The sequence below is a fragment of the Halichoeres trimaculatus genome, unplaced genomic scaffold (genome assembly GCF_033239565.1).
Source record: "Halichoeres trimaculatus isolate MK-OKI-2021-1 unplaced genomic scaffold, fHalTri1.1 fHalTri1_scaffold_21, whole genome shotgun sequence".
In the NCBI taxonomy this organism is placed as follows: domain Eukaryota; kingdom Metazoa; phylum Chordata; class Actinopteri; order Labriformes; family Labridae; genus Halichoeres; species Halichoeres trimaculatus.
This window is the reverse complement of record NW_027437199.1, coordinates 10,890,942-10,908,815: the sequence shown is the minus strand read 5'-3', so window position 1 is coordinate 10,908,815 and position 17,874 is coordinate 10,890,942. Positions and strand designations below refer to the sequence as shown.

Here is a 17,874-nt window from a genome sequence, read left to right as displayed (position 1 = left end):
TGGAGGGTTAAACATGGTGTGGGTTTTTGATGGACTAATTTAAATTCTAAATGAATTATTTAATGAGCTAAATGAGTCCCCTTCAAAGGAACGTTGTCAATTTATTGACCTCAGACGTGGTTAGTTATTGAGGGTTAGAGCACCATGCTTAACCTTATTGTTTTTGCTCATTTGATTTATAAACTGAATTAAAGTTGAAGTAATTGCAACTCAAACCCTTGAAGGTACACATTTTAAATTTAGATGCATCATTTACTCAAAAGTTTGCCAACCCCCTGTTCTTCAAGAATGACCACACCCGATTCAGCCTGCCAAACAACAGATTGTTGAACCAATCTGTTCAGGAATTTTTATGTATGCTTACAAGATTCATGTTGCCTGTATTGCTCATACTCTAATTTCTCAGTTTAATTTCAAGATTTCCACATTTTTTTATGGGTTCACAAACAGCAGTCCGAGAGAGAAATAAAGCATGCACAATGCTTAGGTCTGTCTTGCAACATGGTCCTTCTGTATATCCATTCAGCTCATTTTTTGTGAACAGTAAATCTAAGAACAACCACAGCAGTTGATGTCAAATTTTATTACTCATATCTACATTATCAAAGGCCTGAAATAACATTTATCTGCTTTTACAAGCTGCGACCATAGCTGTGGTTAATGTCCACTGCCATAATGCGTTAATACTCTACTACCTGGATGTAAACAAGCATAGCTCACCATAGCATCTCTTGTTAATCAAGAAAATTGGGATGTAGATGTATGTAAATTGAATGTGGTCAAATGTGTAACCTGCAGGGAGGACTGTAGGCTGTTAATGCTAGCTCTACTAATATTAGCCACACTTGGCTAACTGCTACAACCTTTACCTACAGACCATGTGATTTCTTTGTTAAACCATATTGAATAAAAGTTCATTTGAATTCAAATTTCAATTTAAAAAGCAGATTTGTCACTTCAGAAATTTTACAAATGTTATCTAACAATATCATGAGTTTAACTACAACTGAAAAGGTTATTTTTGCATAATTTTGCAAAAAGATTTGAATGGGATGAAAAAAAATGAAGTAATCGCATTTCTGAAAAATGTCATAATTTCCATAAAGAATGCCACATCGCTTTGCTGCTATTCTTTTATTCATTGTATTTAGGCAAAATAAAAACTACTGCTCAGGAGGTTGTCATTCAATTTCTTTCCCAGTTTAAAAGCCAGCTTTCTTTGTTGTTCGTGAACAGTCGTATTTGAGTTGTCTTGATGGTTATTTCTTCAAGCCTGTCTAAAAGACCACTGTCCTCTTCATTGAGCAGCTTGGTCCTGAGTTTCTTCAGTGCTTGGCTCAAGTTTGCCTGCTCTCACATCTTGTTTTCAATGATTGAACAGTTGTGTGATGAAAAAAGATTAATAATTTTGATCTATTGATTATGTAATTTGAGATGGGTCTTTTGACTTTGTAGGGTAAGAAGTATTTCACTACAATAGTGGTTTGCACCAGAGTTTAAGTGTCATCTTCTTTTTCTAAATTTATGTTTTCTCTCTTTCTCTCTCAGTGCCATGAATCAGCCTGGACCACAGCTGCTGCCCACATAGAGGTCACTTCACCTCTCTTTTCCACTCGCTTCGGTCCAGAGGATGCTGGGAATGTGTCGCGGGCGCAGGAAGTTCCTGGTGGCAACGCTCGCCCTGCTCTTCATTCCAGCACTCACCTGGCTTTACCTGTCAGTCGGGAGCTTTCAAGGTGAGCAAAAAGACATATGGAGCCCTGTGTTTTGTAAGGCTGAAAATAATCATAATAGAGACCAGTAAATGGTAAAAAGTCAGTTTTGTCAAGTCTGTAATCAAAAGGAGAAGAAACCATTCAAAAATGGTGTCCACTGGATTTGGCTTATGAAGACACATATAGAGCTGTGTGTCATCCGCCTAGCTATGAAAGATGATGCTGTGTCTCCTGATGACATTTCCAAGAGGCAACATATATGTGTTAAAAAAAAGTGCCTAAAATTGAACCCTGGGGGACCCCTCAACTCTTTAATGTGATGTAGACTCTGTCTTGTACTTTTCTTGGGTTTAAAGTTCATTGAAATAACATCGTTGATATTCAGATAAGTCAAAAATCAAGCTTTGTCAGATCTCCAAGAAGATAAGAAAACTGCTTTTCAAATGTTTGTTGAATGGAAGTGGGATCGATTTCCTCTGATGCATTCCAGGAATCAGGAAAATTCGAATATATAAGACATATTTAGTATTGTAAAAAAAAATAGGTCAAATGTAACATGGGGGCTCATTTATTGGTAGGTTCTGTGGAGACCCATAAAATACCAAACTTTCTTAACTTGTGTGTGAGAGCAACGTATTATAAGTTTCTGAGCACTTTTAGAAAGTCAGCTGTGTGATTTATTTAGAGGGAGAAAATTCCTTGCATTAAAATAAGCCCCTTGCTGTTTCCAGAGCTTGGGTCCTAATAAATCAATTTAGAGGAATAACAACAAAAACAGCTAAACTGAACTTTTTCACGGTCACACCATACCTTTAGTGTCAAACATCCTAAATTGTCCCAGAAAGTCTGAAAAGACAAATTTCCTGCAGACAAAGTCACCTTTCTCCTCCTGCTTTTTCTTTGGAGGTGCAGTATTAGTGAATCACTGAGGCCTGTCCAAAGTTGATTACTTCCTCAGACAGTTTAGTCCAGGAGCTCTCAGAGCCATTTTAATGACTCACACTCTCAGGATTGAAAGGCGTTGGTAGTGCCGTTATTAATTATGATTAAATTGACAATTTTGACTGGGGTCACAGTGACTGGAGACTTTATATGTGAATACGCTCGCTTAATGCAGTAGTCACCCAGGTCTGCAGAGTAATTATTAGATTTGGCAGTGTGTTCCTGGCGGTGCGGAGTATTTCCTGGATGTGTGATAAGTTGTGAAAGAACCTGGCTGCAGGGAGCGTCAGCCTGAACGTGTCAGACAGGAACAATGTGCTGCTCTGGCTCAGACTCTGGCTTTCACACTTCCTCCCCCCTGTTCTCTCTCTTCCAATGTCTGACCTCTCTTCATTCCTGCTTGTCTGTTGTTTTTCCTCTCTTCCTCTGTTTATCTGTGAGACAGGGAGGATGTGTTGGAGTCTCTGGGGTTTTCAGCACGGGATGTATAAACCTGCAGGGAGGATAGGGAGAATAAGGTGTTAGGGATGGGAGCTGAAAGTATGTGGGTGTACAAAGACTGTTGTGTACCTGGGCCTAAGGATGTTACTGTAGTTTGGGCTTCTGTTTTGTTTGAAACATAAAAATTGAACAGGTCTCTTGAGTTAGCCTCCAAAGCCATTTATTAATCTTAATCATTTCTAATCTTAAATCCAACCAATTTATAATCACCTTTAGTTTACTAATCTGCTAAAAAAACAAACTGTAACATACAGTGTTAAAGAGGCTGTGAGGAGTTTGAAAGTGATCTTGAAAAAGTCTCCCTTCTAGATATATGCCTGATCGTAATCCACACTTTAAAATGAGATTATCAGCGCCAATATTGCTGGTTACAGGCTGTTTTAAATTGCTACTCCTTAGCTTCCAGTTTGGGTCGTCCAGAACTGGATTGATTTATGGCACGCCTAGGTCTCTGACAACACCACGCCAGCTGATGAAGTTTAGTAGTGAGAAGAGATAAAACACAGAAATCTTGATTTCTCTACTAAAAACGATTTCTATGACTGATTTTGTAGTGATGATGGACACAGGAGTCTAACTGTTAAAAAAAAGGACAGAAGAGCAGAAGAAAAGCTAAACGGGAGAGTGATACAGCCCGAGCTGAAGGCTAATTAGCCTTTAGCTCGGGCTGTATCACTCTATAACACAGGGGCTAAGCTGTTTGTAATCATGTTCATTCCAACCCACAGTCAGCAGTTATTCTGCAGTGGTCTGTTCAAACTTGAGAGTCTATCAATAAAATGAAGATTGAGGTTATGTTAGCTCTACTTGGTAGATGACTGGCAGGATATAGCTAACCAGGATTTACTGACGTTACACATTACAGACATGTCTTAGAGCATTGGACTGCCAGGTGCGCTAAATATAAACGGCTACTAAACTACTTACAAATTGACAGTGTCTACTTGTTGTAACATTAGCCTACAGATACATAGGAGCACCAGGCTAATATAGCAGCCTGCTACAACGTTGCTTGATGTCAAGTTTAAAACCGTATCACTGCGTAAATGTACTGATAAACACCTTATCTCAGGACGTTGTATCCAGTAAAAAGTTGTCTTGAACAAGATTTTTTTTTTTTTAATTGACTTCCATTTAATTCCAAAACAAACACACGCCTTACTAAAAGTAATTTACAACAGTGTGCAGAGACTCTGGTCAAACGGTAATGACAGAGTGCAATCAAAACAGATCCTGCCACTTCCTAGTCTTTGTTTAGGTCTGTGGGGAAACCAAAATATTTCTTTTGGTTGAGCCTGTGGGGCTTAACGGATGATGACATGTCAGGAAGTCAACTGTAACAAACTCTTCTTACCTTTCTTCAATTCAATTGTTAGTATTGTTGTTGTTTTCTCTACATTTTCCATAATTCTGAGATTATCTTTTTATGGTGTTTTGTTCTTTCTTTTTTTTTTTTTTTTTGAGGGGGGGGGGCTGTTCCAAAAGATAAGTCATCAAAAGTGAAGGTTAATGTCAGAAGCACTAATTGGCATTTACTTCATTTTTATCTGCATGTTTTGAAGGTTGGGAAGTTTGTTTTGGAAAATAAGCTTTGTTGCTGTGCAGACATCAAGAGATGTTTAGAGTTATTGCTTACACTGAACACAGACACATAGCAGAGAGAACTAACTGCTGACAACTTGATACGTGATTTATCCAGGGAAAACTTCAGCAAGTGCATCAACAATACCTGAACAGTTTTAACCTGGCTGTTTTTCCAAGACATGAAACAGAAGTATGATAGCGCCATACAGTGAGCTGACATCAAATGTCTTTAATGCCTCAAAACACTACCACTCCATAGTTTATCCCTCATTACATTATTGTTCCAAATCTTCTGGTTTATTTATTTTTAAGTTAGGAAGCCTGTGATCAAACTGATACACACCAGAGACACAAAGTTTGGAGAGAAGTTATGAGTCACAGTGACAACCTTTAGTGTTGTGACTCTGAGGCAGCTATTTCGATAAACTGGATCCGTTAAAGGAAAAACAGAAAAGATGAAGCCGTACTAAAATTCTGAATATATATATTTGAAAATGTCTGTTGGGAAACATAAAAAGACACTTGAGTGTGTAAAATATTCAGTAGCAAGATTTGGATTTGATGTCTTTGTTGAGAATACACACATGATGCTACAAGCAGTAGAAAATTAGAAGTGACAGAAATAAACATTGCGTTCCAAGATCGTCTTAACCAGAAAATTGTTATGCCTCCATAAAATCTGAGTATTTCAGGCTGAATAGAGTCTGAATTTGTCACCAGAGACTGTGGATCTCAGCACATTCAGTCAGTAACCATTCCTTTTCATTTTTTTGATACAGGCTGTCTTCCTCTCATCCTAACCAAGCAGTCTGAGTTGTTTCAGCCTAACCAAGCATAAAGCAAAGGAGGCACATTTGATTCAGGAGCTCCAAACTCCTCATTACATTGGAAATAAAGCTTCATTTCTGACTTCCTAAACAACCGGTTTAGTGAATACTGAGCTGTTACTTATGTACAGCCTGTAAAATGTAGGAATGTTAAACCTTTATTCCACCTTGGCATTCTGAAGGTACAGATAAAACAAGAGCAGCACCTTCTTTGCTTCTGGCACATAAGTAGAAACCACAGTCTGTTTAAAACATCAATGTGATCTCAGTGTCCTCTCCTTTTGGTTTCTAAGGAGGTGTTTCAAAACCAGTGATGGCAATGATGGTCCCCATGTTGTAAATTCTGACTCCAGCTGACTTCTGGCTAATCTAGAAGCAGGCAAACAGGTGGAGCTGAGAAAGGCTTTGAGCTTCCTGGCAAACAACTACAGCACAGCCACCTGTCAGTCAGCTCAACACGCCACTTAAAATGCAAATTTATGGATAACTCCTATCCCGGATGTAATCAAAATGGATGAGTTATAAAATATTCTGCTCCTGTATGGTTTTAAAAACAACCAGGCTGTAAACAAGTTTTATTTTGCTGTAAAAAGAGGCCTTTTTTACACCAAACCAAACAGAGTTTCATCAGCCTTTAGAGACGACTGAAAACTCTGTAGAACCTTAAATGACCGAGTTGGCTGCACTTTTTAACAACAGAGGTTGGCACTTGGTAAAAATGCATGCTAGGGCATAGTGACAACTTTACACATAACTCCAATAACCAACTTATCTTTCCCAGTGCTAGAGCCTTTTATTCTTTTGCTGGAAGTTGCCAGGTTTAAGGTCCATCCTTGGCGTCCATCTTTCAGGCATGGAGGAGGGATGCTGTGGTTAGCAAATAGCAGGCTAAAATTTAACTCGGCCTAGCAAGGGAAAGAAGCTAATCTCTCAGCATCAGCTGGTCACATGATAAAAAGAAGCTAGATCTTTCTTATTTGTCTTCTTCTTGAAAGAGGTATGGCTTGTTGGTTAATGTCCACTGTCATAATACGTTAATTCTCTACTACCTGTACATAAACAAGCATAGCTCATCAGTGGCATATCTTATTAATCTTGAAAATGGAGATGTAGACGTATGTAAATTGAATGTGGTAAAATGTGTAACCTGCTAGGAAGTCTGTGGGCTGTTAATGCTAGCTCTACTAATTAGCTAGCTCTGCAATTTGGTGTTAGTTGCAGGTTTGTATGATAATTTGTTACCTAACAGTGTTGAAAATTATGATGACCCAGTACATATTTCATATTCAGGATCTTAGTATCCAGAATATTTCCAGAATCTGGATCGTACTTTTACATCTGTCAGAAATTATGGTGACCTTGTCTTGTATTGTTTTACAAAGCAATTCGACCATTTATGGTGGAGTTATATACACAAATGGTGAAAATGGCCCTATCTCACGATCATAAAGAATCCTCTAAAAAAAAATCCTGGATCCAGACAGTGATCCGATCACCTCCCTTCCTTATCCCATTTTAAAAATTTCTTCAAAATTTCATGAAGATCCATTCGTAACTTTTAGAGCTATGTTGTTCATAGACAAACAGACAAACTCTCCCGAAAACACAACCTCCTAGTTTTGGCTGGTGGCATGCCAACTCAACAATAGACAGTACGAGAATGAGCTACACAGTTGCACAGAAACCGCACATTGTTGGCGATACCAAATGCATAGGAGACTGTGTCATTCACACCAGTACAATGTATACTGTAGATTTTTTGCTATTTATAAGGAGAATAAAGTGATTACTTTAAACCTTTCATCTGCTTTGTCTCTAAGACAAGGTGTAAAGAGCAGCTTCTGCCCAACTCTGTCAGGGAATCAGGAGGTACTGACCCAGAGGCCGCCTCAACCATCTGGTGTTTTTTAAATAATCCTGACTGTAAATTCACTTTTATAGTCCAACAACCTAATTCAGAATGCAAACTAAAGCAGGTTATTCAGTTCAGCCCTAACCTCAGGCTGTAAGGTGTCTGAAAAAAAGCACAAGGCTCCTAATACTTCAAACAAAACAGAGACGGGTTTTGAACACTTTATTTTCTTCTTCAATTTCCATAAATATTATTTTTTGGGGCTTTTTATGCTTTTTATTAGAGAGGGCAGGACAGCAGATAGAGCAGCGAACACAGTGAGAATTAGGAATGATATGAGGAAAAGAGGCCACAGCTTGGATTTGAACCCGGCACACCCACTCCAGGGCCAGCCCCATCGGGCAATAGATCTAACCACTAGGCCACACTGCCACCCCCATGTTGGGGTCAATGTCTGCCTGGCTCCGGATGATTTGCTCCTTGCTGTGATTTGTCTCATGACTCTGCACAGTATCACGTCTCTGGTTTCCTGAGGTTACAGTGAACAAATTGTTTGACACAGACATTTTTGGCTTTTGTTCATGTTTTTTTTTAAACCCGAACATCGCCAGGCCTTGTAATGACCACTCGGGGGCAGTCAGTGTAAGAAAAGCATAATTGAATGAATAATCCAGTGAAAGAATTCATGAATATTAGCTTGAATTACTCTTGTGTTTCTCAGAAAACAAATCACACCCAGTCCCCGAAAACCAGATTAGTGAATCACATGTTTAATTCAGATTGGCAGTAATGGGCTCTGAAAAATGTGGGATTTCTCAGAAAATTCTCAATCAAATTAAGTGTCTCTTTGGTTTTTGCCAAAGGCCAGTATGCAAATATTGTCTCTTCTCCATTAATCACTGCACTTGTTCTTACTTCATTACTTTGACCTTCCTGCCAAATTCATTTAAGTTCCCTTTAAGGCCTAGTTGAACCTTTCAGTCCTGATTTCCTAAGTGGACAACACTTTTTCATATTCATAAGTAAGAAGAAGCTCACTGAAGGAATCCATGAATGTAAAACATTCCCTCTGGTAGCTCAAACTTGGAAATAAATGCACCTGTGTCCTCTGTGTGACTTAGGCCTGTGTATGGAGCATTCACAGCTGACAGAGAACATCCTCCAAAAGCCAACAAAACATGTTTCAGAGGCTGGTTTGTGTCTCTTATGCAGCTGTCTTTTCTGGAAAGCCATGTGGGGAATATCTGTCATCATAAAGCCGAGGCTCATGTGATGAAGCTCTGGTCCAATCAGAAGCCACACTTGCGGGCTTATAGAGCGAAGGGAGGATTTACCGGTAGGCATATGTGCCAACCAGTCATGTGTACTTACACCTGTGAAAGGGAATGCAATTTGGTCAGCATACAACCCATGAAACCCAAGCCAGTAAATCCACAACCAGTCTGGAAATTGACGACTGCCTGCTGGAGCATTTTGGGACTTTTTTTCCAGCTTGAATTCCAGAGAAACAATCTGAAGGTGAATAAAGAAGAAGGAGAAAATGAGGAACATTTATGCACAGGAACAACAGTTGAGCTTTTCTTGGATGTCGTTTTTTTGTTTCTATTTTAGTCGCTCTCTAATGCCATCAGGCTGTATACCTGTCCCAGTTTTCCACTAATTTAATCACCATCTTTGAAGGAAAAGCACACTCCATGACACTGTAATTTGAGTCATACAGAACATGACAGTTTTAGGTCTCTGTAACTTGATCTAACTGCATCAACAGGCTTAGCTCTGCCTCACTGGGGGATTCGTGTGTTTGTAGCATCATGAAAAGTAGAAACAGTTTAAACACATGATAAAACATGAGGTGTACCTGACTCATGATAGCATACATGTCACTGTGCTCTGATCTACGTAGACTAAAACAAATAAGGTATTTAAACCTGTATGCATCTGTTATGAAATCCATCTGCAGTGACCACACACGAGGTTTGTGACCCCGACAGTCGATCAGTTTTCATTACCATTCCACTGCCGTGAGTCTCTGCAGGAAACCATCCAGATCATATCATCACTGACAATGCCAAGATCAGACAGCTGACACAATCCATCTGTCCACACAGACAAACACACACACATGAACACACCCTGCTGTGTATCAATATGGCTGCCATAAGGCTTATCAACCCTCACATGGAGCTGGCAATTAACTTCTGTTTAAGAATGATTCAGTTATTGATCAGTCATTTAGGCAGTGCAGTCTGGAGACATGTTAAGAACTCACCTCTGGATCTGACGATCCTTGAAGACAAATCAGAGGAGTCTGAATTTCACGGGAGACTGCCAAGTAGAGTAGGAAGCATTTCTATGATTCACACAAAAAGAAGAGGTATCGAAGGTGGTGTGATGAAGCCAGGAGTGAAGCAAAAGCAGGATTTTTCTTACCTGCAAAAGGGCCCTTTATACGACAATGGTTTTAGGGTGAGGTGCAAAAGTATTTTTGCATTTCGGCGTTGCGTTGATATGGAAACAGTGTTTTAGTCGACCTAAAACGCAAACTTTTGAAAACGGCCTCCGGAGTGGAATTCTTCTGAAACACTGCCGTGTAAACAGTAAGCCGGCGTTTTAAGTGGAAACGCCGACGTCACGCTTCGCCCTGCGCAAGCGCATACAGCAGTTCAACAGTACCATTGTTACGATCGTCGTGAACTACCGTGTTGTGCTTGTGCTGTTCAATCTGCTGCTGAATCTGCTGACTGTCTCTCAACAAAATGTGCATCTTTTGCTCCACTTCTTCACTTAGCATTCACCAATACACCAGATGATCAGCTCAATTCTATTTCAGTGGAGATCTACCAAAGGCGACCTCTGGGTAATACAGTTATAGCGCCAACTACAGGCCTGGCATGCTAACTACAGCGTTTCAGCCCTCGATGTTTCCGTGTAAACAGATTTTTTTCACTGTTTTTTAGGGTTTTCAGATGAAACGTGTAAACGGGGTCTCATATTTGCTGTTTGAAGCAAAAGTTGCTTTATTTTCTTCAGCTGTTAGATTATTCTCAGATTTCTATATTCTAGATATGAGTACAGGATTTTTTTTCAAAGGAGGAATGATTTTCAAGGGTTGCAGAAGTGACCTTTTGGTAACATTATGTATATGAAACACATTAAGTTTTCAAAGTTTGCCTACTGTTACGTTTCAATCTGCAGCATTATGTGATTACAAATCATGCAAGTAGTGTCCAAAATGAGATCAGATCCATTCATTTGCTTAAATTACAAATGGACGCCTTGGCAAGTCATGTCCTCACCTCAGGGTGATGGTGGTCATTGGAAATGGTCTCCAACCCTAGAAGGCACCACTGAGTCCAGCCACAGGTGTCACAGAAAAATAATGGATTGGTGTCCCTGAAAATGAGAGGTTTTTTTTAAGTATTCCAAAAGCGTTTTTCAAGAAATTGATGATAGGATCTGTTTTTCTTTATACATTTCCCCAGAATTCAGCCTCTTTGTTGACATTCCCTATTCACAGATGTTTCATTGTACAGAAGATGCAGAGAGATTTAGATCGTGTTTGTTTGATGTGTCCTTGTAGTTTTTTTGCAGCAGTAACCAGTCGATGCTGGTCTTGTTTTTTTTGTAGTTTTTTTCTCTGACAGTTAAGATTTGTGGTTTTTAAGTAGATGATTTTGATCTCATGCTCTCACACCTCTCCTCAGAGTGACAGTAAGCTCCATATTCCTTCCTTCCTTTATGTTTGGCACAGCAAAGATGTAATAACTAGAAACACAAAAGTTTGAAAACTCACAGCCCTTTTTGGATCTGTTTTTTTTATGTGCTTAACACCTGCTCATAGACTGGATCTAAAAAACAACTAACAGTTGATACACTTGATGAAATTTCAAACCAAAACCACATGTAGCTTATTTACATGGTCAGTGTTAGAATAAAAAGGCTTCTGGCAGCTTGTTTCTGGATGTAAATTGCAGTGCATTGTACTCTGCTAATGTTTTGTTATTCCCTCTCCACCACTGGGCAAATCTGCCTCATGTGTTTGCTGAGGCTTTTGTTTGCATGTAGATGATAAGCTTCATGACAAACACCTAAAAGCCAAATGAATTGGCATGGATGCAGAAGAGACCAGGTGCATCTGCTGCCCTGAAAATGCCATATGCAATCTGTGAGCGAGCAAACAAATGCTCATTGAGTCCAGTTCTCTGGGATTAAGGCCCAGCAAATCCACTCTGCAAATTAATTACAGCCTGGACGAAACGGAGTCCAGAAGGTGCTTTTGTTGTGCAGGAGAGGGCTTAGCGGCCCTGCACGGTCAAGCAGACCCGTGTATTCGCTGACTGCTTTTATATCTTCCAGCCACAGGGGACGATAAATCTGAAGGCAGACCAAAGTGTGTCTCTTCATTAACACACTCGGTTAGAGAACAAACCAGGCCAGGACCAATGAGAAGTTAGTGCTTCAACTCACTCCAGACTTCATCTCTGAGAACAAATCAGAGAAATTACATCTCCTGCATGTTCTGGGGAGTAGCGGCACTTTTTCTGTTCAAGATGAGGATGTGTATTGAACAGGCTGGTTCAAAAGGCGACAAGGACTCACTCAGTTGGCTGTGAAGCATTGGTTGCTGGCTGTGATGACAGATGGTATCATACTGAAGGACCATTCATTTCCCATCTCTGATCAATACCTGTTATCGACCTGTACGCCTCTGGTTCCCTGCCATACTGGAATATGTGGAGTTTACCGAGGCGGCTAACCTTGTGGCTGGAGAGCTTGTTGGATTCTTTACTGACCTTTAAACAAAGAAGCAGCTGAGGTCTGACTCTGTAACGTGTACCTGACGGACAGGGAGATTCATGTGTAGGCCTCTGCTGAATTCAGAGCAGTATCTGAAGCTGCAGAGAGATTGCTGCTGAAAAGGATTAGATACAGAGTGTGGACAGACATGCTGTTATTACTGACTGTATTGATTGAAAGATATCAGAGCAGATTCGGTCTCGAGATACATCAACATGATAGCTGTTTCCCAGCCAAGGACTTGGACTACAAAAGATGTGTCTCACAAGGTCTGTGTAGACCAACATTTGTATAGGTTGCAACCAGCGTATGTCAGAGGAGTGGAGCAGAAAGAGTTTCCACCCCTTGCTCAAAATCCAACCATGGCGCTCCACTTATTACTGCTAAGGTTTCAGCCAAGATTGCATCCTGCTCTGCTCCAGACCTGCTCCAAAAAATATGTTTTGATTCCAGGCGATGTTTGGGCATGCTTGGGAGTCGTGATGTGATCGGTAACAGAGAGAGACTGGAGTGGGACAGTGCACTGCTCCGCCTTCCCTTCCTTGTAAAAAATTAGATCTGTCTTAGCACTCTTTTTAAATTTGCCTGCCTGCTCCACTTACATCCCAGGGTTGGGACAATATACAATATGCTATTCTCGCAATTCCAGTCTATTATGAATTTTGGGGTGCCAATTCAATTTAAATTGCCATTCTTCGATATTAATGATTTTTGCAAGTTTTAGTTTGCTTTTTTAACACCAGATCATGGGGGAAAATGCACACCACGTGAGTCAGAGTGAAACATTTCACCCTCTGCTGGAGAAAAGTGGTAACTTTTTTCTATCCAATTTATAAACAAAGACTGGAATGAAGAATTTTAATGGGAAAAACAAAAAAAAGGTTATTTGACAAACAATCCCAATTTTATTGTCAAACAAAAAATCCTGATATATCCATTTTCGATTTTTTTTTTCTCCCACCTCTAGTCCATGCTCTCATAGCAACGTTTCATCTTCGATTATTAAACCAGAGTCAAAAACTGCAGTTCATCAAGCATCCACTTGAGGCTGGCTGCAGAAGCACCGTAAACCATGTACATCTGTTCTAAAAAGGGAAAAAGAAACAGCTGGCCAATCACAGGAAAGGGGGTTTGTGGGAGAGAGCCTTAAAGAGACAGCAGCTGAAATGAAGTATTTCAGACTGAGGCTGAAATCAAGAGTTTTCTAGAACACCAGAAGATTTCTTTGAGCTCTAAACTTTGTTGGTTTGGAAACAAGACTTTCTTGAAATTACTCTAAAAAGTCAGGTAATTTAAAGTTGCTGCAATTAATTCAGATTTTGTGGCAACTTTTTAGTGCATTTTATAGACTAAACAATCAGTGTATTTCAATAAAATCTGCAGAGTAATAAGAATGCTGAACATATGAACTGCTGCAGTCTCATTTATAACTCCTTATTGAACTAATAGGTGTGCTACATCTATATTATTGAATTTGCAAATGTTTAATATGTGTTTCAGGTAATAAACCAAATCCACTCAGTTTTGCTTTATCATAAAAAGTGTTTTCAGGTGCCAACACTCCCATTAAGGGTAAAACAATTTAGAGCAAAAACAATGTTTACAGCCTGATTCAGAAAATGATTTCCACAGCTCATTTCTCTATTGGCACACACTGGAGAATGAGCTGTTTTATAACTCATTAAATTTGACAATAAATTTACAAGTTTGCCCGATAAAGGACATGGCTGACTTGGGTACGCGATAGCTGTTAGCAAAGAGGCTGCTTCATCTCCTCTCTTTGCCTTGTAGTAGATTGAAAGAAGTTGAGTTGAGTTGATGATTGGCTTCAAAATTCAGTCTCAGAAATGAATGAATGACTAATGGAGACTACATCAACATGGTTAACAGTCTATGGTTGAACTTGATATAAATGCTGCATTTCTTCACCACTCTATGGTCCATCATCTCATTGACTTTGTGTATACTAAACCTCTGGACAACTTAGGCCAGCAATCCTTCCAAGGATGCTGCCTCTGAATTGTTTAACTCCTTGGCAGTTATTGCTTTGAGCCCACTGAGATTCGCAGTAGTGTTGACCTAAAATTCACCAAAAAGATCAGGATGTTTGAACCTTGGCAAGTAACTTTCCTGATGGTGTGCAGAATCGAAGATGAATTCAGAGGATTGGGAATTTCAAACAGATTGAGGTCAGATGAATTTATTCATGCACCTTGAGATGCTCAACGACACACTGGATGAGGTATTTTTTGGCTCATCATGGACCCTATACTCGGCTACCATTGATTTGGTGGGGCTGATACTGTGTTTTTGTCCTTCTTTAAAATTTCCTTTCTATATTTTAGATCTCAAATTACCTTTCTAATTTTTTTTTCCACTGAATTGTTGTATCCCCAAGTATTCCAGGTAATTCCAGCTTGTGAAATCTGAGGCTTATTTTACATCTTAGCTCCTGACAATCCCCAGACTTTCCTTTTACAGAAAACCCCTCACAGTGACAGACAGCTGAGGCGAACAGCTATTTTTCCCTGTAGTCCCAAGGTTGTATCACTGATACTAGAATTCCTTTTCATTTCTTTTCACACATCACATTGACACTGGTGGATTCCAACATTTGTGTTCACAAATGCACCTCTCCTGCACAGTATGGTAAATTGTGCAGTTTTTGAAGGTGTGAAGGCGTTTTGGAGACATCAAAAAAGTTGGATGTAAATCTGACTTGAAACATGATCTAAGCTGTGGTCTCTTTCCATGATGCTTTCACATTTTGATTAACAGATGTTTCCAACCTTTAAATGCCTGTATCTATAAATGTCGTGTCTGTTTTCAGCTGAGCAGCTAAAATTGAACTGCAGTTTAAAAAATCATATTAAAAACACATTTAATCTGATACCAAAGCTTGCAGAGCTCATCCTAGGCTGAGGGAGGGTCTGAGTTTGTGGTTCACAGGCAAAAACACTGAGAGGAACAGGATCGATGCAGCTGTAATAGTGAACCAAAGTTGCATCCATTTCTGTTTTATTTTCTTGGCATCCTCAACAAACCCCTCCAGGCTTGCCCCTCAGTGATTTTACTCTGTGAAATGAAGCACTTAGTTTTGCATCATCATGTGAGCTGATAACCAGAATTTCATACTGAAAAATAAACACAATAAATTTTAAACTGGGCCCACTGTTAAGTATGTTATTTATCATGCATATTCAATCAGGTGTCTCCTGCAAAACAATTTCTCATCTCAATGAATTTACTGTGATAGTGCAGAGAGAGTGATACAAACATGACCTGACATTACAAAGGGACAATTAACCTTACCAAACAGTTGCTCATTTTTGTTTTTCACCTCTTTTTACTCTAATTCTTGTCCCGATTGTCTGTAACACTACTCTTTCAAAGGAGTATCTGTTGCTGGTATCAGCACCCCTCAGGAGTACCTGATACCTAGGGCTGGGACGATATGCTCTTCACTCTATATGCTATTGATTCTATTACGATTTTTGGGGTGCTGATTCAATTTAATGTGCGATTCTTTGATATTTACAACTTTTGCGGTTTTTAGTTTGCTTTTTTGAAACCAGACCATGTGCAAAAGTTAAATCATGATAATGTATAGAGACTATATTTCAGGAGCCATAGTTTCTCATAAAATGCACATCATGTGAGTCAGCGATAAACATAGCACCCTCTGCTGGAGAAAAGTGGTAACTCTGTTCCAATCCAGTTTATAAACAAAGACTGAAATGAAGAATTTGAATTAAAAAATAAATAGATAAATAAATAATGTGTTTCTTTAACAAAGATACATGATTTTGATATTGTCTAACAAAAAAAAAACTCAATATATTGATTTTCGTTTTTTTCTCCCACCCCTATTGAAACCTATACCTGGTATCGGTACTCATTCATCTCTTACCTTAAGCATATTTAAAAGTCCACCAAGGCATAGTTTCAGATAAAATATTCTGGAGTGGCCGTCAATCACCTTACTTAAACCCTGTAGAAAATCTGTGATGGGATTTGAAGAAGGTGGTTGCAGCACACAAGCCAAGTAATATTTGTGGAATCGAAGCTATTGCTCATGACGAATGGGCTCAGATTCATCAAGGAAGGCTGCCAGAAGCTTGTTACTGGCTATATATTATGTTTTGCAGCAGGTTATAACAGTGAGAGGTTGCTTTACTAAGTATTAAAGATGCTTGTCATAAAGGGGTTGAATACTTTTGAGACTGCAGTCGCCATTATAAGTGACCCCTCCTCCTTGAGCTCTGCTCTTTGAGAAAATATTACTCCCTCAAGTCTAAGAAAGAAGGTCTTTTTCTTAATGGTTTTCATCAATTTGTTCAGGTTTGGAATATTTCCCAACAGCTTTAATAAGAAGAAGGTGCTTTTTGTTTTTGAGTAGCATGTCGTCAGTTACAACTCCTTTTAGTTGTTCATGTGCTCTTGCCTTCCACCACACTCCTTGAGTAAAGTCAGACTTACCAACTAGGACTAGAACGATATGCTACTATCCCCATTCGATTCTATTATGATTTTTGGGGTGCCCATTTGATTTAAGTTGCGATTCTTTAATATTTACAATTTTTTCATTTTTTTGTTTGCTTTTTTAACACCAGACCATGTGAAAAAGTTAAATGACGTCTACAGACTATATCAGGAGCAGTGTTTTCCCTTAAAACGCACGTCACCTGAACCAGAGAGAAACGTTTCACCCTCTGCTGGAGAAAAGTGCTAACTTTTCTTTAATTCAGTTTATAAACATCGACTGAAATGAAGAATTTGGGTTTGAAAAAAATTTTGACAAAGAAACTCGATTCGGTATTGTAAAACAAAAAGTCCTGATCTATAGTTTTTCTCCCACCCCTACGACTAAGTGTGAGCTCCTGAGTAAAATCAGTTTCCTCATCAGTTTGTCCTCCATCCCACAGTGAAGCCCCTTCCTCTGTCTCCGTTGGAAGCCCAGTCAGCGCCGGTGGGCGGAGCTGGCGAGCGGCAAGCTTTGGAGCTGCGAGTGCGGGCAGTGGAGGAGGAGAACCGGGCGCTGCGCCGGGAGCTCAGCCGGCCACCCAGGAGTCCGTCTGCGCGCCTTCAGAGCGCCAGTCACCGTGGCAACCAGAGCCGAACACATTCAGAGGAGGGGACGGGTGACAATGAGGGCCAGAAAGCTGCAGCGGTGGGAAACAGCTCAGACTGTGTGCAGCAGCCAGCCGTGGATAAGTGTGAGGTGAGATGTGTGTTTGTCATTTTTAACCACATGATGTTCCACCTGTAACACAGCACGCAGTAATCAGCACGACCATATGACCTTGAGGATGTTTCACAGGAACCATTAGCACACCGTGACAGCGCATTATACCCAGACTTTAGCTTCCTGTTAGCCTAATCCTCAGCAGAGACATGCCTGGTTTTCTGTCAGGAAGAGAGACTCACTGTCAGGATAATGTGAGAGCTTTAACACCACCATGCTGAGATCTCTGCGCTGATATAACCTCACACACATCACCTCCCAGCCCACCTGGAGTCTGTCTGGGTGACTGGAAGAGATAACACTGACAGAGAGTTTGTGTCATGGTGCAGATTCAAGGCATCAGCGGAGCTTGGTTTTCATTTTGTTTTTCAAAGCAACAAACAGAGATTTTATAAGAGCCTGAACAAAGGA

At 39.9% G+C, this 17,874-nt stretch overlaps 1 protein-coding gene across 1 annotated transcript in view; it reads left to right on the top strand.

Annotated features, from left to right (window-relative positions):
* Positions 1-17,874, top strand: part of large1 (LARGE xylosyl- and glucuronyltransferase 1) — a 97,200-nt gene that overhangs the window by 22,717 nt on the left and 56,609 nt on the right. Inside the window, exons 2-3 of the mRNA XM_074698195.1 lie at positions 1,549-1,736; positions 17,144-17,439. Of these exons, the coding sequence (XP_074554296.1) occupies positions 1,631-1,736; positions 17,144-17,439 (402 nt within the window). The 5' untranslated portion in view covers positions 1,549-1,630. The remainder of the gene's footprint in view (positions 1-1,548; positions 1,737-17,143; positions 17,440-17,874) is intronic.